We start from the raw sequence: 27,261 nt of genomic DNA, 5'->3' as shown, positions 1-27,261 counted from the left end.
GCCAAATAAGAATACACACAATACACTGGTACTTACATCTTAAAACGTGTCAATCCAACAGTGCTTTGCAGTGGCATTAATCTGGGACACAGTGTGCCAGGTGTGTCTAAAGCTGCTGTTCTCCCTGTAAGTGCTATAAGAGGAAATCTCTCAAGATCTGCTCTGCTCTGCATTTCAAATACATAACTGATTGAAATATTTGCTTACAACGTTTAACAAAAAGGTTAACTCTATGAGGTGAGGTTTATAGTTCTTTCTTTTTGTTTTTGTGCTATATACAAAAACAATGTTTGTTAAAAGCAAATAACTGTCACTGGTTTTAACTTGAGCACGAGAAAACCACCACAGCCAGCCAAAGGTGCTGCCAAGCCGTCAAAGATAATCTTAGTATAATGAGGCAATTAACCTAACTAGCATGCATTTGTTTCCTTGCATCATTCCATAAGTACACAAAAGAAACAACAAACTCCTTTATTCTATAGTTTTCTTTAGTGCGTTCTGCTTTCTATATGCCTGTGTCAGTCCTATTGAAGAGGACAAGAACAGGAGGCATCAGCATATTCACCCTGGCTGAGAAGAGAAAATGACCCAGGAAAGGTAAAATGAGGCCACAGGGCAGTCAGCAAGCGTTAAGAACTGTTGAGTCAACCTTCTGTAATACATACAGGTGTTCAGTGTACAGCACTCAACATCAAAACGAATAAGACAACAGCAAATTTCTGCACTTTTCCGTAACTTCTTGTATCTTTTCACTGTAGCTCTGATATTTTGACAAAGTTTGTGTCTTTATCATTAGTGCTACGCTAAAACACAATTGCAAACTGTACTAAAAATGTGTGTTTTTATGTGTAAAAAAGCCAAGGACATAAAACAAACCTAAAGATTGTTGCAATTATCCTCAATACACGGTTGAATATGCTGTATCCGTGTGATATTAGGCATCTTTTTTTTTTCAAATGCTCAATAAAATACAATAATTAAAAAAAAAAAGCTTCCTGAAGAGCAGAGAGGAGGAGGAGGAGGAGGAGGAGGAGGAGGAGGAGGAGGAGGAGGAGGAGGAGACACTGATGGCCAAGATCATCTGAAAGTATTTATAGAAGTGGACCAGGACAGGGCTTCCACATGGGACACTGTGGCTACAACAGTGCCAGAATAAAGAGGAGGAGAGATAAGGGATGCAGAATAAAGGTAAAGAAAAAGGCAAGAGAGGAAAAGCAGTGGGAGGGGTTAATACTGCACACTGTTAGCAAAAACTGGTAGATGAAGTCAGTGCTGAAAGGGAGATATTTTAGTTTCTGCCAGGGTTGTCCCAGCTCTGATAAGGATAGGAGCTAGAGCTGTGTTTCTCTCTGGCATAATTCACAGAAAAGAATGAAATAACACAATGAGGTATAATTGCATGGCACGTACATTACAATGTCTCAAAGGGCTTTACGGATCCACAGGATACATATGTAACACAAACTAAGCTCTTTGAGAAGGCAAAAACATCCCCAAAAAATTTTAATAGGATTGTAATCCAAAAAGGGGCTATTAAAGGTCAAATACTCACGTAATAATCCTAAATAAGAAGACTACTAACACAAGTCAAAGACATTGGTCCATATCTGCAATCCAGCACACACTGACATGCTCTCCCCCAAATGACATACAGCTTTCCCAACTGCACTCAATATCCTGCAACTCGCACAGATGCACACACACACACACACACACACACACACACACTTAACTGCAGTCTCCTCCTGCAGCATTAAACCAAGCTAGAGAGTCACTTAGCACAGCCAATTTTAACCTGCACCGTGATACATAACTCATGCCCGACACCAAGATAAACATCTGGGTCAAACTACAGGATATCCATCTTATCTGATCGCAGAGATAAACAAGACATATACTGATCACTCCTGACACCACACTGCACACATAAGCAAACACATACCGGACCCTGTTGTACAGCATCACAAGCTGTTCCTCATACTGGCCCGGAGCTCATACCCACATGTCAATCATCCTATTTGGTCTGAGAGACGTGGATATTTGAATTTGTGGTTTCAAATGTGTGTGTCAGGCTTTGGAGGCAGAACTGAAAACACAGTTAGCAATGACTGCTTGTTGAAACAAATGAATGCACAACTGAATAAACAGATTAAAGAATCAATTTACGTTGTTTCCACTCCAAAAAGACAATAAGCTATCAACTGTTACATTTAATAATGCAGTGGGTCTCTTCCCTCTCCATGTCTCATCATGCTTCTCTCCCCTTCTCTGCTATCAAGCTCCAACTCAGAGATGGGCAGCAAGGCCCTATGGAGTAGATGTAACGTTTTAATCTGGATGAAATACTGCCTGCCCCCTCATCTTAAACACACACCTTTCTTGCTCAAGCATGCACACGCATACTGTCTTCTTCCTCCATCCAGCATTGGTATCAACTTTCTTATTTAAGTCTCAACAAGAAAGCAAATGTGTATATCCCGAAAAGGAAACACTATTCCTTTGACTGTTGTTTTATAATCTAACTGTGATCCTTTCCAAGTGTAGTAAAAGTAATCAAACACTCACAGTCATTAAGATGCACTTATACAAACAATGCTGGTAAGTGGAGCACAGTATGTACCTATTCAGCCAGAACTGATCTAAGTTCTAGTTGTAATTCTTCTCACAAACCAAAAAATAAATAAACTGACTGGATGAATTCATATGCATTCATTTCTGCCCAGCAGTTTCTTTTCTAGTATATTTTTTTAATTGAATGCATTTTCAGTTGACCCGACAGCGGGAAAAGGATTGAGTCGACCTCTCTTCCTCTGGTAACCAAGCCGAGATAATGAGCTTCATCTTGCAGAAATGGGTGTGGAGGGAGAAATGTGGCAATGTGCGGCTGCTGTGAATTAGTGTCATCGCTGCAATTTATACAAATATACATCATGTCCCTAATTCTGGTACCAAGACTGTGTATATTGATTAGCCTCTGACTTTTTGCTTATATCCTGCCAGATGCTTTGTGCTCTGGCCTTTGGTGTGTCTGCAGGTATAAATGGATCCTTGCAGCATGCAGTCAGCTCAGTATGAATGCTATTAGTGTCCATCTTTTTAATGTTATTAAGTCACTAATTCTTAATTTTTGACGGGCTGTTGACAGGACATAATTAGCACTGCGACAGGCAAACAAACAGAGACCTAAAAGCTGGGGAAGTGTGTAACTGTGCACACTGGTGTGTTATTTCAAGTCTAGTTTGTTTTTTTTTTTCTCCCCTCCACCACCATCACAAGTCAGTTCCAAGCAGGAAGTTCAGCCGTGGGTGAAAGATGCAGGTGGGCATCACACAGAGGTTAGAGAGGGTTGACAGGAGTTGAGTAGTGAATGCTAAGAAGACGAAAGGAGCGTGCTGTTACGGAAAATCCTAGGATTGTATAACTATCCCTCTCTTTTATCCTCTCAATCCATCCCTCTGCCTCACCATCGCCTCGCTACAGCTCTCGAATGTGAGGCCTCATTACCTCAGAAGCGGCAGACATCCATTTCTCTAAAGCATACATCAGTGTCAAGCAAATTATTGAACATTGTATTTCTAACTTTTATTTTGTCAAAATAAATTATTCCATTTCAAATGACATGGTCCTTTCCAAAAAAAAAAACCTGGCCCATGGTATGAGCCGTTTGTCTGTGCAAAGCTTGTTGGATAATGTAACTCTAATAATGAGGTATTGTATTAAACACCTGGGACAAGTTACTAATGCTTAGTAAAACTGCAGTTTTCTTGCAGACCCCAGTTCACTGAAACACATACAGAATGTGTGGCCACCTTCACCAGACAGCAGCATAAACTCTCATGCACAGCAAACTCAATTTGTTCTTAATTAAAGTTAAATATTAGCCAAAGGTTACACATGAGCATATTTGCAGGGACTGAGAAGTTTTTCATCTTGCAGTAGCACACAGGGGTTATGGTGGATGAATGATTTGTCTGTAGGCTGACAGCTCACAGCCTATGTGTAGGTTCAAGATTATAGCTTATGCTGTGGTAAATTTAACACCAATAAAGTGTTATTAACCAAAGTTATCATTTCTTCCTCACCTGTAACATCATCAGGTGACAGGCTTTAAAATGTGTCTCAAGGCGTCCACACATTCTGGCCCCCAGGTTAATAATAAACGTGTGAATCTCAATGAGATGCAGTGCTGCAGTCCCAAACAAGGACACCAATATATAGAGGTCACAGCAGAGCACAACAACATTTTATTTGTAGGTTGTTTTTTTTTTTTTTTCTGACTGACTATGCTAAACTTTTTTTTTTTTTTTTGCACACAGACATATTTTAAGGGAACAAGTCTACAAATTTTCTGCTCCACTTCTCCACCATCTTTCCATCTCCTGCACTCACACACTGCAGGAAGTGTACCAGCACACAGGTGTACCCACACTCAAACACAACCGTACACACACACTCAGATATCAAAAATCAGACAAATGGCACTAAGCCACACACTGTGTGATGGCTAATGCTTCGTGCTGACACTGTAAATCTCTGTGTCCGAGTGATGGGTGTTTCATCTTTTTGACAGACTGCTGCTCAACATACCTTTCTGAGTAACTTTCAAAGTACACTTCACCTGCTGTGGCCTCCATCTGAAACTCTGAAAGCGACTGAAGCCAGTAAACTTTTACAGCCTTTTCACTGCTTGGTCTCCGTTAACTTCAACAGGCCTTTATACCCACGTACTTCACATCAATTGTACTTTTTTGTCTCCTCTTTTACTGCATCCCCTTCTTTTTATCCCTCCTCTGTCCTTTCTGCCTCTACGCCTCTTACTTCACCTCCCTCCTCCATCTCTTTTCATCATCCCTCTATACCCCCTCCCCCACCCCCCGCACCTTCTTTTCCTTTCAGAAACAAGATGACTCCTTTACCCTTTATCAAACTTGCATACGCAAGTGGCACTGCACAGGCCAGCAAGTGAGAGGAGAAGAAAAGGAAGGTGATGTGGGTGGAGAGGAAAGGGAGCTTCCGTTCAACTCCTGAAGCACACCTCCGGCCCTCTTTGATGCACGGGCTCCTCTTGCTACCTTTTGTTTCCTGACCACTGTTTTTCTTTAAGCGCTGTCTTTGTCCATCAAGGAAAACTCTGCAAAAGGAAGAAGACTATGTGCAAGGAAGATACTGAATCTTTTTAGGTGCCAACCGGACAAAAAAGTCCTACCAATGAGAGGGGTTCGATGTTAACTCAGGACAAATACTATGGCTAAAACAAGGGAAGAAAACCCTGCTGGCTAAGCAGGCTATGAGTTCAGATTCAAAGATGCCTGTACTGTGGGGTTTTTTTTTGGTATCATAAGTTTTGCTTGCAGTGTTACATCACTTACTGCCTTGGGAATCATTTCATTTTCAGCACTACTTTAAACAGTTTGTACTTCAATGGCCTCCCACGACATTTTCAAAGAATAAAACTCTGGCCATGATGAATACAATATGAAGAAAACATGGCTAATGAAACAGATGACTAATGCAAGACTTCTTTTAACAGCAGCATCCTTTGAATAGATACACTCCATTTGTCAGCATTTGGTCAGTATTTACTGAACACATTAAGATAACTCAACAAAAGGAGAACTCAGCTGATAGAAAACATCTTTTAACCTTAAATACAAAATGAATGGGCCGATAATAAGCAATGCTGATACTTAACCTTAGTAAGTAATAAAGTAATAAGAACATATGATTAAAACTTAGTTGTAAAATCATTGTTTTGTGACATTAAGCGTTCAGTATATGCACTTACACACAAAAAGCATTAAACAAGCTAATGCTTTGTGTGTGTAAGTGTGTATACACAATGCATAACAGATGTGTGTGTGTCAATGTACACACCAAAAACCTCTTTCAATTGTAAAGTGCCAAAAAAAAAAAAAAAAAAAAAATTTAACATATAAGCAAATATATCCCTCCAACAAGTGTACAGGATATACAATGCCGCTTCTTCTATGATGATAGGACTGTTTAACTTTGAAGTACTGAGCTTATCTAAAACATACATGACTAAGACCTGTTCTCAACACACCTCATTCTGTTGGCGATATGCGATCGTTTTAAGAGAAAAGGTCCTAAGAGCCTCTGCTGTTTCATACACAGATAAACACAGGAGGCTCAGAGCGGCCGATTTATCATGCATGTGTCATTTCAAGCACAGCCCACGGTGCAGATGAGTGACTAAAACATGGGAAGATAACTTTGACAGGAAAGAGAACGTGGAAGGAGATAGGGAGCGTGTGGCGATCACAGGTAGACAGATAATAAAGGGATGTTTGTGCCTTGATTTCATGTATGGTTAAAGGTTTAACATCAGTTATCACAAAGAAAACCGTGCATACAACAACATACAGGTGCAGAAACACTGAGGAGAGAAGAAAACAAGATGAAAGGAAAAAAAAAAAATAAAGAGATGACGAGCAAAAGCACACACACACCTATGTGGAGGACGCTCCTCAAGTAATACAGGAGTCTAATTGGAACAGAAGTTAAAAATACACAAGATAGGAAAGGGGATCATTTGTATCAATCAGCGCTAATACAGCCTAATGTTTATATTGTAGGCAATGTGTTGTCTCATTTCCAGCAGATGAATCTTTTCTTCTGGGGACAACCCTAATCACATCTGCACAGGGGCTATCAGCTCTAATGTGCTTGTTACGATTTGCTAATAACCTTTGATTGAATAAACTCATTCCAAAAGAAGACTATGTAATCACCATCTCACACATACCTTACATCTTCTTGAAAACAAGTGTTTACACTGAGCACTCTTATTAAGGGAGAAATGTGAAACGCAAAGCAGAGCAATAAAAAGCTTATATGGTCCTACGTGCAGATTGCTTATTGATAGGGGTCGTATCAATACATCAAGTAGCAGGTAGTGTGGAAAGGAAAAAAAAGTGATTATGAAAACCATCAGTGGAAAGCAAAGACAATCAGAAGAAAATTACAAAATTAATGCATCAACAAACCAGCCACGCATAATTAAATGGAATCAGTGTTTGTCAGAAATACACTACGTTTGTCCTGCTGGAAGTGGAGAGGAAGTGTGTGGCGGGCAAATGTCGGAGGGAAATGGAAAAGCATCGAAACAGATTTTTATTGCAACAATAACAAAGAGTATCATCTGTTGTGGAAGGGATAAGCAGTCTCACCATTTTCATGATCTGAGAGGATGTGCAAATCATTGTTGGCTGCCAAGATACAGTCTCAGTGTTTTTATTACTAGCGCAAACTGTCAAGACAGTCAAGGAGCGTAAATAAATGACTGGACCTGCTATCAAACACTGTGTATTTCATCCCATCTGCATCTTGCCCTAGACTTCGTATTGTTGTTTTCCATGCTGAAAATGGGTAGAAAAGGCTTAAAGAATGGACACTTTTCTCTCTGGGGTTGCAACTAAGCATCATTTTTTCTTATTGATAAGCCATTATTTTCTTGATTAGATGTTTTGATGTCACCGCCTCTGATGTATAGTTGATGAACGTACAACTTTACATCCTGAGACGATCAAGTTGTCACAATATGACCTTCTCAGATACTTTGAGTAAGAGAGGAGCAGAAAAAAAGGCAGCAGCAAGTAGGTTTTTGTGCTTCGTCAATAAAAAGAAATGATTGAGTTCATACACCGTTAATAATCTGCCAATCCACTGGAGTTTTAGCCTCCCTTTACCTCGACACGGTGGCCAGTTTCTAATGAAGACAATCGCTACAGAAAAGCAGTGGAGACCAGAGCAGGAGTGCATTACAGACTTGGCACAGAGCCAGAGGAGGGGGGGGAAGGTGAGGTCAAAGGGGACACATGCTTCATGACAACCCTGGTGTTTGAAAGAGTGTGAGCTGTGGTTGGCACAGATACCCCAGCTGCCCTTTTGCCCTGTCACGGTTGGCTGCTTAAAGGCGTGGTGGTGGCTTGAACTCTGACCTCTTAGCTGGCAGGGGTCACAACATGGCATTTTCTGTATGAACAAGCTGCAATACATACACACACACACACTTATATCCATAACATATTCTGTCTATTTATAAAACATATGCCAGTGAACTTTTCCATCGCAGCAACTACTGCCTGAAAGCGGACCCAGAAGTGAGTCAGTTACAGGACTCTGAATTAAGTGACCTACGCATCAGGAAGGTAAAAGAGCTCTACCCACCGGCAAGGAGGAATGTGATGAGGCAGGTTTCTTTGGGCATGTACAGCTTGAGGCGGGAGCCGCTGAAGACGTATTCTACCACAGCTTCTGACCGGCCAGCCCTCTGCAGGAAGGGCAGGAACTGCTTGGCTTTCTGTGTTTCCTATTGGATAAAGAAAGAGAGAATGTTTAATATTAAAGTTCAGTGATTTTCTATTTGTAAAAACATTCAGTATACATGTTTTTGACAAAGATACCTTGATAATCCTGTGCACACAAGATTTTTTTTCAATTGAGTGTTGAAAAAAGAAAAGCACTGTAACCATTGGTTTATTGACAACAGAATCTGTGGGATTTTTCCAGACATCTTTAAATCTTGGTCTGGGCTAATGAAGTCCGCTCCACTTCTTGGTGACACGTCTGGAAACCTCTTGCAATCAAAAATAATTCTCTCCTTTCCTGCCTCCATCTCTGTCTGCAAGGGTGAGTCACTAGCACTTATTGGTGAGCACAGGCCAAAATTACAAGCAGAGCTAAATCATGTGTATTCAAGCAGGGCTGGTGATGCAGGAGCAGAGGGAGATCCATAAACGATAAAAAAATAATTTAATATGGGCTTACTCCAGGCATGAGCATGTAGGCACAACAGACCACTGAGTCACAGAGCAGTGCGTTGTGTGTGGCAGAGCAGACATGGGAGCAGGAGCAAAGTGGATGGAAGAGTTCAGACAGCACCACAACACATAAAGAAATAACAGAAAAGATGGTCGAGAGACACCAAGAAACACACCTCAACAGCAGGACTCAAAAACATGACGCTGTGAGTAAAGGGTATGTGTTTTAGCCATGAGATGCACCACCTGAACTCCACCCACTTAAGTCCAGAATAGTCCCCTGAGTGGGAGACAACAACAAAACCAAACACTTTCTCGTTCACACAAACACATTTGCAGCACCTGCAGTGTGTGGGCTGTGCAGTCTAACTTGGTTCAGAAAAAAGGAAGAGACATGAGAGGACCTCATTATGCAACCTTTAGAGGTATGAGGTGAGTCAAGTGCTTTATCCACTCTCCTCCCACCACCTCTGTTCATCTCCTACACTATACGTTTATAAACCTATCTCTGCTCTATTTGTGACTGCATCCCACTCAATGTACATAATCCCTTTCAGCAAACCTTTACCACCGGGCTAAAGGATGCTGACGTATAGGAGTGTGTATTTCCATGTGTGTGCGGGGATGCGCCTCTGCACGCGTACAGTTGTGTGTGGGCGTGTATCACTGAGGAGAAAAGGAAAAGAAAAGAAGGGAGGCAGGGGGAAGGACGTGGGGGTTGGGAGGCAATGTTGCTATTTTGGTCCTTTTATTAGAATGCTCATTACATTAGCCTAGCCAAACAACTGGTGCATGTGTGTGCACACACACGCCTACTGGCGCTGGCTGGCAACAATCCTGCTGCAAATCCCATGTGTCCTTTTGGAAACTGACAAAAATGTTAAGAGAGGGGTGGAGCTGGAGGTGCATATGACTGCACTGACTTGAACCGCTGACAGGGTGGTGCTAATAAGGTTCAGGGGGGCTCCACAGTGCTGATGTGCATGTCACATACAAACATATGAAGCAGCATAATCATGTTAAAATGTACAGACGACTACAGCCTTTGCAGGGTTACTGGGACAGTTTTTAAATGAGTTAGACGTGTGAAATCTCCAGCTGGACGTAGGGAGTGGCATATCTTGCTTTTTCTTCGTGTTATTAAAGTAAATTAATTATTGAGCACCTCCCCTTGCATCTACTCCCAAGTCATTGCTACACATAGGATGTGGTCAATTTAGCTAGTTAAGTAGGGTCGGGGTTTATGTGTACAAAATGCACTAAAACCCCTGGTGAAATAACACAGAGTTACTCAGTCAGCACAACAGTTCCCCACCATAATTATTTTTACAGGGTCTAGTAATATATCTGTGCTGCTGACACAATAAGACATAGGGAGGTTATGATGATGACAATGTGGAACCGCTTAACATCTGAGAGCAGTTATGCAAACTAACATCTGATTTATTAGCAAGACACTAAAGATCTCTTGGTGTCAAAGAGTTTTAATAACTTGGCCTGTTCCAACTGCAGGCTGATGACACTTTAAACAGCAACTTACAGAGCACATTCATGAGCAGAAAATATGGTTGATCACTCTTAAAAAAAAAACCTAATAGAGAAAAAGAGAGTCTGATTACTTTAATCACATGTCTCTCTTGAGCCTACAAGTACAAGTAGTACAAGAGAGCTCAAGTGAGAGAGACAATGAGGTGCTAATGTTTCTGAAGTTCAATTTTGAGTCATTCACAGTCGACCATCTAGTGGCTTATCATAATGTATAAGAGATGGTCAGTAGATAAGTACAGAGACGCATAAAGGCACTCGAAAGATTCTGAACCAAAAAAGGTTACAGCTGTTACATCATCTGTTCTGGTTTTATAGGATTTCGATTTTATAAAAAGGTGGTCAACAGACCCAGCTGAGGTCATTTCAAATGAGCATGACTTCTAAAAGGGTTGTGGGTGGGAAGTCAGTGAGGGGATTATGTACTTGTTGCACTCAGAAACCCTACAGGTTGCTCTGGTAATCTACGTGACTGGGGGTAGGACATAGAGGAGTAACAAACACCACAAATAAGGATTTCCCAGAAACAGCCCCTCACAATCAGGGAAAAAGAAGCTGGAACTCATCAGAAGAAAAGACACTGCAGTTCATGCTATCCATAACCCCACAGAGGGAGCTAGTGGAGGCAAAGGTTACAGAAAACTGAAAATTAGGGGGAAATAGAAAAATAAACTGCAAAGTAAAGAGCAGAAAAACAAATACATCTAACCTGCAGACAGTTATGTAAGACATTCACCCTTTTTTACGTGAGTAATATCAAATGTGGTAATTATCCATGTGACCTCATTTTCAATGTTAAATATAAGCCAACAGCAAAAACAGTACCTCACAGGCTACCATTACCATTGGTGCCAGCACTTAAGTTGTCAGCGCTCTCCATGTGAGCACATCTAACACAGCCAGTCAGTTTGACATCTTTGGACTGCTACAACAATGTGGCTTAGAGTGAGTTGATAAAGACTGCACTTGGGTATAGATGTGCACTGTGACACCCTGGAGGACTACATGTCTAGTGGTTGGTAGGGGAACCTCAAGAGATGGGTTTGTAGGCAGAAACGAAAAAAAAAACAAAGGGTGGTAAAAGGAAACGTCACTTTAGAAATAAAAAGGAGAGGATTAATTGATGAGACAATAATTAATACTACAACAAAAGCATGTCTGACTATCAGAGAATTACAGTTTGAAGGAGAGAGTGATCAAAGTTAAAAACCAGCCATAAAACAAAAACACGTGCTGAAAAAAAGAATGTGCACCAATCACTCATTACTCATTGCTCAGAGATTTTATGGGTTCCCCACACTAATGTTCATTTGGTGAGCACTCCCAATCTGACTTCATTAGCCAAATGATGCCTCTATCAAGCCCCTGAGCACACGTAAACAAGCTAGGACCAAGCACCGCTGATGGTTTTATTAATGGCGCTGATTATTTTTAGAGGCCGCTTCGTTTCTTTAAGATGAGGAAACCAGCTGTGAGGATCAGAGATGAGGGGGGTGACTGGAGGATTATAGATTGTCTTCTGAGAATTATAGTGTGTGATAGAACAAGTGAGTGGCTTTTGGGCATCGAGGGCCTGCTGCTTCTTTCAGAGTCATCAGAGGTTGTGTTTAAGCGAATCCACTGTTAAAATATTAAATTATATCAGTGCAAACAAGGAGATGTTTATCCTATTATACACATAATGGAAAAAATTTCAGTCCGTTGTGTGGCATATCCTGTGTATACATATGAAAAATATACCTACCCCAGAGATATCAGCCACTCTGTGGATGGGAACCTCCTTCTTGCTGTGCAGACCTTTCCCATTTTTGATGGCCCTGCAGTCAGTCAAACCACAAAACACAACGCACGTTACCAACATAGCTCGAGCACCATTATAATACATTAAGAATATGGCATAAGGCTGGAGGCATAAGAGACCTGGAGAAATGGGAGGTCTCTTTGACTAACTGCTGTAGATACAAAGACGGAGCTATTGTGGCTTTGGAGAGCAGGATGTAAATTTATACCAGTTTCTCTTCCCTGAACTGCCATTGTGGTTCAAATGGAAGTGCTAGGGGGAGGATTTTTTTCCCCCCACTCAGATAATCTATAGGCTTGAGATGAAAAGTGGAAATGGTAGTAGAGAAATTACATTAGAAGAGATATTATTGTAAGAATGGCGGGATGAGGAGAAGTGGAGAGACATGGCTTGCTTCTTTAGAGCCAGCTACTGGCTCAGTGATGATGACTGGTGCTGGTGATCACTGCCTTAAAAAGCCTCAAGGGCCAAATGAGATCAAGATGACCACTGTGGTTGCGGCTCTGGAGTGGATTCATGCCACCTCTGGGTCGCTGGGATGCACACCATTGCCTCCAAGAAAGCGTGTGTACATTTATGAAAGCATGTATGTATGTGCATTTAATAGCCAGGAGGAGGTTCCTTGAAGGCTGTGGGCAACTGGCCTCCTGCAGAGGCAGCTAAAAATACAACCAAGGCTATAGACAGAAACCTCTCATCAGCTCTAATAAGACCCCACTGGGAACAGAGAGAGAGTGACTAAGAAAGACAGTGGGGGAAGAGAGAAAGAGAAATGCGAGAAGAGAAGATGCAGAAGAGCAAGGCCAAAGAAGGACAAAATTGAAAACAGCTATGGTGGAGAAATAAGGACAAAATGTGCAAAGGAATAAAGAAAGTGGGAGGAGGGAGAGAGGGCGGTGGGGCAGTGACACTGCACGAGAGAGAGGGGAGAGAAAGTTAGTCTTATAAAAAAGAGGCTGTGGCTGCATCTGCTCTACCTATAGCCAGCAGATCTTAATCTATGGCAGAGTAATAAAGCCTGTACTAAATCTCTCTGCACCTCCATATAATTATATTCATAGGGCCTGTGTAAAGAGAGCCTCTGATTTAGCATGAGGCACTTGGGAAGGTGTATGTGTGTCCAGGCATGTACGTAGGGAAGAAAAAAAAAAACGTATGAATATGTGACAGCAATGACATGTTTCCTGTGGAAAAGGCAGCACCAGCTGTGATAGGTTGTAACTTATGATGGTGGCACTGCTAAAACAAATTCTGAAAACAAGAACAAGGGTGTTGATTCACCTGGGTCATGTTGAGTGTAACAGCAAATGTAAGCACATTTGAAGGAAAAAAAAAATCCTCAAGGTCATATTCAATTCTCTTCCACTTCCCAAGAGCAGCATCTGTCAAGGTCATGCACAACTCATGGATGGTAAAGAGTGAGTGTGTCTGTATGAAAGGCTTTAGTGACAGACACTAGTGTGTGTCCATATGCATGCATTTTTATTTGAAGCAAACAAAAATGTGCCTTTATGAGGATGAACACGTACTTGAGAGACCCACTGTGCCAAGTGTGCAGCTGTGTAGGTTCATGTAAAAGGGAGATGGAAGGGATGAGTGTGAAAGCGTTTTGTGTGAAAGAGAGTGTGTATAAGTGTGTGTGTGTGTGTGTGTGTGTGTGTGTGTGTGTGTGTGTGTGTGTGTGTGTGTGTGTGTGTGTGTTCCTCACCGTGCCTCTGCGGCAAGCAGCTCGTCGTAGTGGGAGGAGCGTTGGTCATCATCCTGTCTGTATCTGATGACCGTGGCAAGGCCTTTACTGACCAGAGCCTCTGCTATGTTGCTGGAGAAAGGTGAGGGTGAGGAAGAGAAGAGAGATTACTTTAATAAAAAAACAAAAACAAAATTAAAAAAAAGAAAAAAACACAACAAGCACAAAACCCCTTGGCCTCGTACAGAATTCTACATGAGCTAGCTCACCAAATAGAAAATAAGGACATGACAAATCCCAAAGGTGGCTTTGCTAAGGAACAAAGGTCACTTAAATGTTGACTTTGCACACTTGACTAACCGCTTCCTCGCTGTGTTACTGATGCACAGAAAAGAGGATGAAGGGCAGAAAGAGGGGAGTATTGTTGTACTTAATGCAGCACTTAGTGGCTAGCCCTCGGACATCAGTGTTCTGGTTGAAGTGTAGGAGAAAGACATGAAAGGACAGGAGGGAACTCTTCAGAAATGAGCATGTGTCATCGAGTGCATTAGTCTGTCCCAATGTTAGAGACACAGACACAATATAACAGTGCTGGTTGTCACCAATAAAATGTTTTCTTGACCTTTTTGTACATTTACATCAATAGAATGAAGATGAAATCTGAGTGCAGATAAGAAAAGAAAACACAGAGAGCCAACAGAAAGCAAAGTTGTTGTTGTTATTTTATTTTATCTTTGACTTTTTTATTTCAAGTTTCAAGAAGCTCCCAATTTCTCTCAAAACATGCAGCTAAGCAAAGCACCAAGTCTCTTACCACAAGAAGGGAAATTATAAATAATACAACACGACATAAGACAAGGTCATACAAGGTCAAAAACATCCACCCCACTAACCGCCTCACCCCCTGACCTCAACTTTCATGGGGGGCCCACGCCAACTGTTATCTGTGGAACTGAGCGGCTGGTTTAATTGGGTGATGCTGGGTTGCAACTGGCTGGTCACGAGGTCGAGTTCTGAATTCTCTGTATGCATGTACTATCAGATACAAGACTGCTGGTGCGGTGATGAAAATGTGCGCATGTGACTTTGTGCTTTGACTGATACAGACAGAGAAATCCACATGAAAAGTGTAGCTTTCAACTTTTTTTTTTTTTTTTTTTTTTTTTTTTTTTTTTTTTGAGTGAGAACAGACTTCTGAAGCTTCATTTCAAGTCATGTGGCATTAGAGCTCCTCTATCCAGTATTGATTAAATTTGAACCTCTGAATACTTTCATAACGTTTACATCTGTGTCAAAAAAACATGTTTTCGAATGAATAAGCTGTATTCCTTCAAAGCGGTGTTTGTAGATAGAAAATAATTGCTTGCACTGAGGCGACCCTTCTCATGAAAATTAAAATACAACAAAGCATTTTCAGGTTGCTTTGTGATTCACCAGGAGATTACAAATTCTGAGCAATTACAAATTATTCTGTGTCGCCTTTCATCAGATGAACTTAACTTTTAAAGTTTCACACAGAGACACAGCAAGTGTAATAAAACAAAATTTTAGAAAGGAGTCTTACACTGCCAAATTACAGACTTTATTATCTGTCAGTAAGGGCTTCTTATTTGTAACTAACTCCAACTTGAATTTTAAGGTAGGGGAATGAAATGCAAGTTATTATATATTGTTAAACTGTGTCAACAACAGGAGAATAAACCTGAATACTTACATGCCGCCAATTGTGACTGTAGCACAGGTGCGTTCTGCAAAGGCAGGGGTGCCTTCTCCTGGACCGGTAGCTGCTCTGATGTAGTCCACTGTCACATTGACCTAAAGGGGCACAAAAGCAGGAGAGGGTCAAAGACCACGGCGAGAGTAAAGAAACAAACTGAAGGCAACACCAGTTACGGTAATAATTAGTGTAGGGAGCGTTTTGACTCATGTGAGTGGGTCTGTGTGTTTGTCCCAGTTCTCAAGGTCACCCCGAGTCAGTGTGAATCACGTCAGGCAGCACTGTAGATCTCCCCAGAGGAGGAGTATTAACACACTGTGGGTGTTTGGGACAATACACACACATGTACACATGCACACACGTACACATGCACGCACACACACAGAGGGAACAGTGATAGAACCCAAATAACCCTACACTGTGTGTTCTCAACACAGCTCCCTAGGGACAGACTACAATCCACCCACCCTGAAGATACAATTTTGTCACTCAGCTGTGGATATGTGTGTGTGTGTGTGTGTGTGTGTACACATATCCATGGGCATTTGATGGGGAAAGCCTACTTTGAGGGCCAGACACAGGCAGAAAGTGCTGTCAGCCATACCAGTACACACAATCGGCAGATGAAGAGCTACATGTCAACCATGTCAGACCATGTGATGGGGAGAAAAAAAAAATAGTATGGGAAAGTGACTCTTCATCACAGCATCATAGCGTTGACACAAGTCCAACAGAGACAAAGCAGACAGGCCTATTACAGGGACATGAAAGAGACGCCAACCAGGACATGGAGCGACGTCAACTTGTCATTAGATGGGCGGAATGGGGACATGGTGACCTGAGCAAGGGAAGAGAAGAGCTTCTGTCAAGGCAGAATGGATGTATTGTGGTGAAGTGTTCAGCAGGAAGTGATGCGTGCATTTTAAGAGCAGGTGAAAAATAAAGCATTTCGGGAGATGGATTATGGTTTTCCAAAGCCACAGTTGGCTGCACTGCTAACTATAAAAGAGTGTTTTTGAAACAGGTTTATAGCACTAAAGTGAAAGGCGTGGGTAGTGATGTCTCTAAACAATGGAGTTTCAGTTCAGTCAGTTTAGTATTGTACAGAGAAGGTTTTTATGCTGTGATATTATCTCAAAGATGAAAGAGATGGGACAAAAGGGAAAATAAAAATCAAAAATTAAAAACATGTATTTTCTTTGCACTACAAAAGGAGTCTACGCACCCACTGCCCACATTTTATTTAACCATTACATCCCAGCTGAGACAACGTTTTCAACCAGGCTGTATCATCAGTTCAAAAAAAAAAATCACCTGCACCGTAACGTATATTAATAGCACTCCTGACCTGACTAACCATCACATTATCAGCAACAGAATTGGTTTGTGATTCTCTCAGCTGTGGAACATTGTGCAATGTTCCCGCTTTTAAAACACACCCAATTTCATTAATTTTCTAACCATGCAAATAACCCATTCTCATTGTCATGAAGGAAATTATTTCATCCCGACTCCCTCGTCAAAGCTCTTCATTTCCTCGTGGTCCAAACATGACAGAGTTTCATATCTATTTAGTCTTATTGAAAAGTGAAGCTATTTAAATGAGGAAACTAGAATAACCGCCTCACGGTTGCGTGCCTCCAACCGCCAACCAGTCAAGTTGCAATTTACGTCCATGTAGTGAAGACTTCGAAGGAATTTAATAAAAGGTATTAAGTGTGTTTGCAGAACATTATGATGTCATGGTGAATCGTTTTATGCTATTAGACATTTGTGTGAAATTCTTTTTATGATTAGTGTATGAATTCTTCTGTTATGGCCAAAAACGTGACATCACAGTGACCTTAACCTTTGGCCACTGAAATCTAACCAGTTAATCCTTGAGTTCAAGTCAATGTTTGTACCAAATTTGAAGAAGGTTTTATATGTGCAGAGGCATGGTAACATTTTTGTTTAATGGCTGTGTGTGGCGAGGCGCGGCTAACTGAAGGATGGCAAACAAAGCGATGAAAAACAGGAACACGTTAGCTAGAGGGGGCAAATCGAGATGAAATGAAGGAGGAAAAAGGGAAGATCTGAGGAGGAGATTTAAACAAACAAGCAAAACATAATGCTGGATGCTATAAGATGTGAAAACAGAACACCAGTAGTTCCCCATTAAGCGAGGTGATGACAGATTATAAACTTTGACCAAGCGATGTTAGATTAGAGGAGTTCCAGGCCCATTCTCCACGGGCCATCTAACAGATCTCCTGATAAGGCAAAGCCATCTATAAGAACCCCCCAGAGGACAGTGAGATGGAGGGGGAGAGGCAGGGGATGGATTAGAAAGTGGGGGAGTGATAAGGACAAGGACAGCAGCAGCACAAGAGAAGACAAAATGTTTTTGTTACGCTGATGCGACAAGCGGCATGGAGAGATTTGGTTTGCTCTGCCAAAGGAACCATTTTTGTAACATGTTTGTAGATGTAATGAGTAAAACACTCTGTTATGTATTTACGTTTGTAATTATACACAGACATGCTAGTGTTTCTGCATTCATATACCTTACATGGAGCAAAAGAAATGCAAAAGCTACAACTACTATTAAAAAGATATTTTTACTAATGCAAGAGGAACCCCCTCCACTTGCTAAAATTAATTTCATTCTAGGTGTTCTTAATTGACAAGGCTTCTACAACTCTTGGCTGGCCAATGATATGGTAAGGACACCAATGCGGTACTGTATCATGAGCAACAGTAATCATAGCCCAGCCTGGTCTCAGCATGAGTGCTTTTCCGGACAGGAGCACAGTGAAAGGCTGCTTGTCCTGATGAAGTGTGGGTTGTTTTAAGTTTGCTCAAACCCAAATAAGCACCTGTCACATGCACCTTTTCATAAGCCAGATCCCACAGGTGATTTATTTTTGGCAATATTTTCAACCGACACAGTACGGATCAATTTGTAATCAAACAGCATGTTTAATACCGTTTGGGTTCTCAGTGGAACTGTAAATGATCACAGTTCAGCTGCCGCAAGGGAAAAAATAAATAAATAAATAAATGTTGTGCTGAGCCGGTGAAAAGGGGACATAAGACGTGCAAGCATACACACAGGTGTTGAAACAGCCTCACACTGCACCACGGATATTAGCCAATGACAAGCTAAATTTGGTCAGGACATCTTTAAAGTCTGAAAGAAGCAAATAAAGATGAGAAACAGGGAGGAATGGTGGGTAAGAAAATGAGCACAAAAGGGAAAGCAAGGTAAGAAGGTGTGGTAAGAGAAGCAAGTGTGTGTCTGTGTGTAAAAGAGAGGTGCTTAAGTTTTTGCTGTGTGTTTTAGCAGGCTGTAATCGCAGCTGGCTATCATTTAATGAAGTGAGCTGTGCTGGAAGGAAAAAACCTCAGGCTGGGACAGCACGACGTGGAGAGGCAGAGAGGGGAGTGAAGGAAGGAGGAAGAGGGAGCCCCATCTGGATTTTCAACCATGGGACTCGGTGACGCTTAGGTCGACACACTTTGCATCTGCTTGAGCGCACCCACCTCAAGCTTCCCCTCAAATCAAGTCTTTACTCTCGCAAATACACACCACATCAAATACCACGTTGCACACGCGGCATTCTCAGCGCATGCACACCAATAAGAGGGGAAAACTCTGTTGCTAACAGTACTACACAAGCAGCTGCATAACAGGAGCCACTTTGAGCACGCAGGATTATCCGAATGTGCTCAACCCTGATAAGTGGCTTAATGCAACATTTCCATTGGACTTTTTTTCTGCTGAGGCTGAGACCCAGGCGCACAAGAAGCACTACTTATAAAGTTAGCCAAATCAAGCTTTTTGGGATTATGTCACCATGCAAGCGCTGCCGTTTCAATGGGGGTGGGATATATATATATACATATATATATATATATATATATATATATATATATATATGTATATATATATGAGAGGGAGAAGGAGGGAGACAGACAGAGTGACAGAGGGAAAGGAGGAAAAGGAAAATGCCTCGGTGCATATTTAGCCTACCTTAAAGGAATAGGTCAGAAGATGTTTTTTGACAGAAGGTACAATGAGTTACTGAAAGGTGGTGAAACATGTCAAAAAAACAAAAACAAACATATACCACAACTATTACTTTAATTACAAGTTTATACTCTAATTACTCAAATTGTTTAGACTTTAATTACTCCTACTGTTTAAGTTCTTGTGTCTCATGAGGAAGAAAGAAAATTAAAATGAATTCTGTTAACTTGAAAGTGATCAAGGATTGGTTGCTGGAGTTGATGCTTTGAACAAGACAAGATTTTATCACCACCTGAAGCTGTAAAGTCCTCTTTCAAAGACCAGACCAGGTACTGCACCATTTCCTTTTCTGCCTTTGAGAGCTATTAAATATAGACTCCGATTGGCCAAAAAAAAGGCAATCTTTTGAATATGGATATTAGATATGCTTTATAAAAGATCAAAAGCACCATGCTCTCCTTATAGATATGAGGAATAGGGGGTTTAATAGAAAAAAAGCATTTAATGTAGCTTTATTCTCCTAAAGCGGAGCGGTGGCATTAAGTCTTTGAGCTTTAGCTCAGCACACTGAGACTCGTAGTTAATGCTTAGTCACGTCCCAGAAGGTTTAGTCAGGGGAAAATCTGCTTGTTTCCCAATTCATGCAATGTATTGCACACTTAGGCAGTCTCTGAGCTCTGAATGGGAACGTTGTCAAGGGGAATACCTGTAGGTCAATCTGATAACTCACCCTTGTGACACGACAGGACGATTAGCTCTGGTCAAGTCCAGTTTGAGCTAGTCAATACAAAGATACACCTTTTGTGATCCTGACAATAAATCTGAATTCACACCTCCGTAAGGGACTCAAGTTCTCCTTTCTTATTTTTTCAGGAGGAACCTGGATCAGACAGAGTATTTTCGTTTAAATCCAGCGGGTCAAGCCCTAATTACCCCACTGCTGAGGTAAAATCTTTGCCTTGGTTTGTGTTGGAGAGGAAAAAGAGCAAAAAAAGAAAAAAAGGAAAAGAAAGAAAAAGATAAAAGTGAAGTTCTCTAGAGCAGAATTTCAGGGAAAGCATTGGTTTTAGAGTCTTCTACTAATGCTTACTGCTCCAAATCTGTCCTCATAGAGCTTAGTGTTTGGAGACAGAATGACAGTAAGTGGGTCGACTAAACTCCTCTCCTTGTTGGGAGTGCAACATGCCTCTGTACACTTGTGCATCTACCTGCATCCAACTTGACAACTCAAGTAGGCCAAGGTATCATAGATTAACATTAAAGCCTTGAAGGTTAGGATTGTGTTTGAAAAGTATACATTCACCCATAGCGAGCCTGTGATCACTTCATCCAAGCTAATTCTTTCTTGTTACCAAGGCAGCTGACGGGTGATTTTCGTACCTTAAAAAACCTGCAGTTTTTTTTTTTTTTTAGGGCTCTGCAATTATTGGAGAAAAAAAAGATGATACATGGTGACAGTGGGTCTAATTCAGAGCTTTAGCCTTGTATCTTAGCAACAATAAAAGAATGGGAGGGAAGCAACGTTCCAGAGCTCTTCCGTTATTGATTTTCAAGAGTGAGGAGGCTTTACTGCTGGTAAATGGGCAAGAGCTCTCCACTTAAACCTAACTCACTTCAAAGAGCCTACAAGCACACACTTGGGAGACCCAACTCCGATACTAATCAAATGTGGAGCAATACAGTGGCGTATACTGTATGTATTTATACATTCAACTTCATAATGGAGAGGGGAAGTGTGAGAGCCGAGTGCCAGATCCGAGCAGATTTAAGACAAGTAAAGATAAATGGTCATTTTTTTACAGGTGCGGGCTGTGTTTTGAAGGTTTGTTGTGTTGTTCACATGTTAGAGGGTTGCATTTGCATTCACACTAGACTACATGTGGACGAACACATCCCTGATCACCACCGCCTCCAACCGCAGCCTCGGTGATCAAATCTCTCAACACGTCATGGAGTGCTCTCCCACCTGCATTTAGAGCTGTCCACATGTGACTGAATCATCCAGGACGTATTTTAAATGCAGACTGAACAGGGCCAGTGACGCACTCTGGTGAAAACATGCATACTCTTATCGCACTTAAGACAGTAACTCCTTTTGACACATAGATAATCATGCATACTTTCCTCTCCGATAAACGCTACAAACAGCAATTTGCCTGAGGCTTAGAGAGGCACAGGAACATTTTAGCTGAGTTGACTTTTGAAACACCCTCCAGTCTAAGCAAGCAATACTGTGAAATCAAACAGCACATTGATCTGAGTGATGTCAGATGTGTGTGCGCGTGTTTGTGTGGAGCGCATTTATGAAACGTCTAAAGTCATTGAAAGCACGGAGTAGATATGTGAACCTTGTAATACATGCATGATTATTATGTATTGAATTATTTTATTCCATTATTCTTCTTCTTCCCTTTCTTTGTGTTGCATGCCTGAGCAAACAGCTAATCACCACAGCAGACGAATGGGTTTCTATGTGTGAATACTTGTATGTTGCATAGCTCTAAATGGCCATATATCTGTATCATGATTTCATCTACATGCACGTGCCCACACCTTATACACACAGTTGTGTTTTAATGCCGACATGCAATTCTATAAAACAAGCCCAACATGGTACTTTACACTCTTTATATGGCTTGATGTTACAAACCTGAGCTACACACATTTTATCATCATGCTACTAGCATATTTTGTACAGGGTTTTTACACCTTGACAAAGCTATAGTTTCCCTATCCCCATCATACACACACTCATTATCCCCTCAAACACCAACACCACAAATAAACAGCAGGATCATTATTCTCGCTTCACTCGTCAAAAGCCAGCTTACGGCTGAATTTTCTGTCATTAAAAAACATTAATGTGGATGATTAAAATGACTGCGATGAGAGGCTGGGACAGGGATATGAATCTCACTCCTGTGCTGAATGCCAAAAGGAACTCTCTGAGCTTTTGGCTTTGAGTGGGTGCATGTTTTTGTGTTTACCAGGCTGTACTGCGAATGTGTTTTTAACACTGTACACTTAAGAAAGTGTGTGACACAGGAATGTGCATTCCAGCTGCTGTGGTTTGGACCCCTGAAATCTCTACATTCTCAGCTCATCACAAATGCAGACTGAGATTTTGAATTGATTTGTGGAGGTCTAAGCGCCAATGTCTGAGACTTGGTAGTCAGCTGCAAAACAGCATGGAATTTATGAGATAACTTCTCACTAAGGAAGTCATTTTGGCAGTATGATTGTGCATAAATGCACAACTTTGACAGCGTTTTCCATCAATTGGCTCTCTAAACTGCATTTTCATGTAGATTTTTGCAAGAAAGATTCCAATCTTTTCCGGCGAGGTTTCCATTATAACGCAGCCCCCTCTGCTTCTGACAAGAATCAGAGTTAACTATTTTGTAAATAAGAAACCATCATTCGACTCAGGCAGTGGACAAAAGCTTTGGTCATCCCTCTGAGCAACGACTGCCTTCTCTCCCTGTGCCATTACTGCCACTGAAAGCCACAAAATTGCTACTGTACAATGACAACATTGTAGGGGTCATTTTAGTGATTTACTGAAGGGACCCTGGTGTAAAAATATCATTGTGTGTGCCCTGAAAACTTGATGTGCAAGACAAAGTTAGCTTTTTCAAACATTACACCTAATTTAAGTCAGTTCAAGTTTTTTTTTTTTCCACACTCACTTTCTCTCAGACTCACACAACTAACCTCAATTCATAGTTCATCTATTCAAATTGAACACAAAAAAGGCAGATGTTCAAGCAGTGGTGTGTGTCTCAAGTGCTCTCTAGCTCAGTGCAGAGTTCTGCTGGGTCAGATGTGTGTAAATCATAGTGGCCCCCAAGGTGTACAGACCCGGTAGATCAATAGACACAAGAGGGGGGAAATCAACACTGCTTGTTTAAAGGGTGCGTCCGGGCCAATATGGAGCCCCAGGGCATCTACCCAGAGTACTTGTTATTCACACAGAAAGAGGGAGACACACAGATATCTAGCTTAGGGCTTCAGAAACGTGTGTTTGACTAAAAGGGTGTTGGAGCGCATGTGCAGCCACTGGGGGGAATTCTTGTTTAGAGCTTTTGTTTAATTCATTAAAAGCTGATTAGAGGCAATCATGTTCATTCACATACTAGCATACACACAGCGCAAAAGAGCGACTGGGAGCTTTCAAAGTCTGTCATTGGTTCTTACCTTTTTGCCAATGAGCTTCTTCCTCAGGAACTCGCGGGCCTCAAACATGTAGGGGATATCGTAGAGCGGACGGAAACGTTTGTCTTTGTCCTTGTTCTTCTCCTGGATGAAGATGGAGGGAGGATGGAGGAGACGTTGAGGAGGAGGGTCAGGGAGAGGACAAAATGGGAAGAGAAAGATGGGGAAGAGCAAAGTTATTCACACTGCACTTTAAAAGCTGCATGGTTCAACACATGCTGCTGCAGATGCAGCCCTCACACACAACCCAGCTAATGCATACACACATAAACACAGACTCACACTCAGTCAACTTGTTCATTCCCCATTTTCCCTCTACTTCACTCCTGCTGGGAGGATCTGGACTCTGAACTCACTGTGAAATGTTGCAGTGTGAACCGCAACATTTCAGGCACACACAGTCACACACAACTTCTCTCAAACACAAACATCTCTATTGCTGTCAATACTGACACATTGCACCACAAAAAAAAAAGAAAAAGAAAACACAAATCACAGTTACCAAGGACACACAGATGCAAACAGCCAAGGCAAAGACACTGTGTTAAACAGATACATAAAGGCAAGCTGACGCCATGCGTACGCGTACATGTATACACAGATGTAGCCACATGCCACACATTCACTCACACAGCTGCACACAAAAACTTCCCTCAATACGCTCACCCACTCTCTGACAGGAGCAGGCCACAAATAGAACCTATTTGCATTTTCAAAGGAGGTTTTGTGTCGCTCCCAGTGTGAAAAGACAAACACACACGCGCACACGCACACACACGCACACACAGTGACAGGTGCCATTTTTGTAGGGGCGGGATAAAAAAAAAAATAATACAGCAAATGACAATGACACAGTGGGAAAATAAACGACAGGCGCTAGCAGGAGGAATAAGGCTATGAATGACAATCCCAGTGTGCTCGCCACCCCTGCCCCTCCCACACTCTTCTATGAGCGCCATCATTATCTGTCACACAAATAGAAGTCACACTCTTCCAAATGAACAAACAGAGTTGGGTTAATTCCTCATTTCCTCTTCTATTCAATGGTTTTCATTCATTTTTAAAGCTTCTCCAGTTGGTCAGGGCTGCAAGGTGTGGTACACAGCTGGGCAGATGGATGAGGAGAAAAGACACATGGGGAGCAAAGGGTGTGTGAACATATGCTTGTATGTTCATGCAACTCCACCGGTGTCACAGAGAAAAAAGAAAAATAATGTTTCAGTGACAGAGAATTTTCCCTCTGAAATGCTGTTTGTAGTATGAATGAGTCAACATGACTGCACAGAGGGCCTGCTGGACTGGTCGTAATGAGGGAGTGCTGAAAACTGCCAAATCTACCAGCCAAGAGTTCCCTTAACCTTGGCAGGAATAAAATAACCTTTGAGTTTAATAGCTTTCTATCTTTCTTTCCTTACTCCCTTGCTCTCATCCTACTCCACTTTCTCTGGCGGAGTCAGCACAGCATGGAACCTCGGAGGTGAATTAATCTCACACATGGCCAGTGGAAATCCCGCGCCGCTCGGCCAAGAGCCGATGTCCTCCATTTTGTGTCAGCCGGGGCTTATTGTCAGGGTCTTTCATCCCTATCAAGTCAGTTGCGGTGGGATGATGGGGCCTTTTAGGAGCACTGCCAGCCAGGAATCCTCCATTTTGTGCCTGAGCTGTGGGCTGAGTCGTCCACTGCTGGGGATGAGGATAACTTTTACCAGGCTGACATTGCTTGAGTGGAGCGTATTGTCTTAATGTCATACCTAAAGAGAATTCCCAAACATTGGATGATGGTTTGTCTGCATCCTGGGAGGCGTATACACACAGCCTAGTCACGGCAGCACCCCATTTTCAGGGCCATTAGGATTCTGATAGACACAGGTCAAAACAACAGGATAACTTTTAATGGGGAAAAGTAAAGAACGAACCTAAACGGAGGGAGAAAGGGAAAGAAAAAAGAAAAATCATTTCTAACTAATAAGCTGTTTTACGGTGGAAAGGGAGCTATGTCACTGAGGGCGAAGAGTGTAAATGTCAGCACTCTATGCCAATTAAGCACAAGGAGTGGAGAAGACAAGGAGGACAAAAGGTAGTACTCCTCCTCTTTTAGAAGGTCTATGGGGAATGGAGCAAGACCGAGTGGAAGACGGCAAGGTGAAGGAGTCAGAAAACAAGGAAATGAGACGATGAGCGGAAATGTTACAACTCAAAGCGCCGGCAGTCAGGTCGAACACACTGATGATCACATTCTCCAGAGTAAAGCCATGTCCTAGTCCAATATGACCAGCTAGACAACATTAACCTTGTCTTTGCTGATTGCATCCTTGTCCCTATGATGGTGCAAGGGGGAGAGGGGGCAGAATGTGTATGAAAACAAAGCCCCAGTAGTGGTTTTCTAAAGGGCAGCCACCAAGAGCTTTAGCATGGTTGTGACTGAATGATGCCACTTGATTGCAACATTGCAATTGCCCAATATTTCACAATCAGCCTGGACCAATTTGTGTTGCAAAGGGATCCACATCAGTAGCAGTTCTACTGAAAGGGAGATTAAGAATCCCTTGACAGTTAGGTGCGTGGAAAACGCAAACTGTGACTAGGCTAATTATTTGACTATAAAGCAGACTTCAACTTCAGTCTCCAGACACAGATAAATTGACGAGATTAGCATCATTAAATTACTCCAATAAGACAAACTGCGTACAACAACTATAAAACTGTTACAATGCAGTTGCAGGAAGGTTACAGACAGAGGAGAGAGTCACTGCTATGTCTCAACCATGACCCAATAACAGCAGTTTGCTCTCACTATCCTCGGGGGGAGTTCTGTTCTATTTGGGGTAAATTCCTTTCGTTCTAAATTACCCGAGAAAAGCTAAGGAATCATCTTTGACTATTGCAGAGGCATGACGCTAGCTGGATTGTACAGTGTCGCAGGGCTGCAGGGGCTGGGCTACAAATGTGTGGATGCTGCTGCTGGAAGCGTTTGCAGCTTCTGGAACTTCAAGGGTGAAATCATGACTCAGGAGCACATCATGCTTTCTGATGTTTGGCTGTGGCGTTGGGAGTGTACAGTATTCGGCCTTAGTTTTGCATTTAACGGATGGAGTAGAGTGTGCTACTTTGTGTGCAACCTGTCTCTGGAGAGAAATACGCTGCAGTGTGCATGTGTCCCAGACAAAGCGGACATTATTTTTTGATTAACAAGCCCACTGGGAGTCTTAGACAAACAGTCAACATTTACTATTGTATGCCTAACAACATTCCTCAATTGTGCATGCATAAACATCAAATGGCTGCAGAGGGCTGGAGCGGAGAGAGGGAGACAGTGCAAGAGAGAAAGAAAAGGGGGGGGGGGGGGGGGGGCATACACTTCCTGAAGCAAGAGAATGAAGGATATTGCTAGTTATAGTACTACAATACAAAATCAAATTACAATTTCAGCATTATTACCCACACAGAAGAATACAAATAAGTCATTACTGAACTGACTTGAGCTGATCCCATAATATACAC

At 41.9% G+C, this 27,261-nt stretch overlaps 1 protein-coding gene across 1 annotated transcript in view; it reads right to left on the bottom strand.

Moving 5' to 3' along the window:
* snd1 (staphylococcal nuclease and tudor domain containing 1) overlaps nt 1-27,261 on the bottom strand; it is a 165,927-nt gene that overhangs the window by 114,164 nt on the left and 24,502 nt on the right. Inside the window, exons 11-15 of the mRNA XM_071502501.1 lie at nt 23,743-23,844; nt 15,531-15,631; nt 13,838-13,948; nt 12,073-12,145; nt 8,191-8,332 (exon numbers count right to left, since the gene is read on the bottom strand). Coding sequence (XP_071358602.1) covers nt 8,191-8,332; nt 12,073-12,145; nt 13,838-13,948; nt 15,531-15,631; nt 23,743-23,844 — 529 coding nt within the window. The remainder of the gene's footprint in view (nt 1-8,190; nt 8,333-12,072; nt 12,146-13,837; nt 13,949-15,530; nt 15,632-23,742; nt 23,845-27,261) is intronic.

Source organism: Trachinotus anak, unplaced genomic scaffold (genome assembly GCF_046630095.1).
Source record: "Trachinotus anak isolate AG129_WGS33_773 ecotype Australia unplaced genomic scaffold, CSIRO_AGI_Tana_v1 ptg000018l, whole genome shotgun sequence".
In the NCBI taxonomy this organism is placed as follows: Eukaryota; Metazoa; Chordata; class Actinopteri; order Carangiformes; family Carangidae; genus Trachinotus; species Trachinotus anak.
Note: the sequence above shows the minus strand (reverse complement) of the source record. Positions and strands in the feature narration are given on the sequence as shown.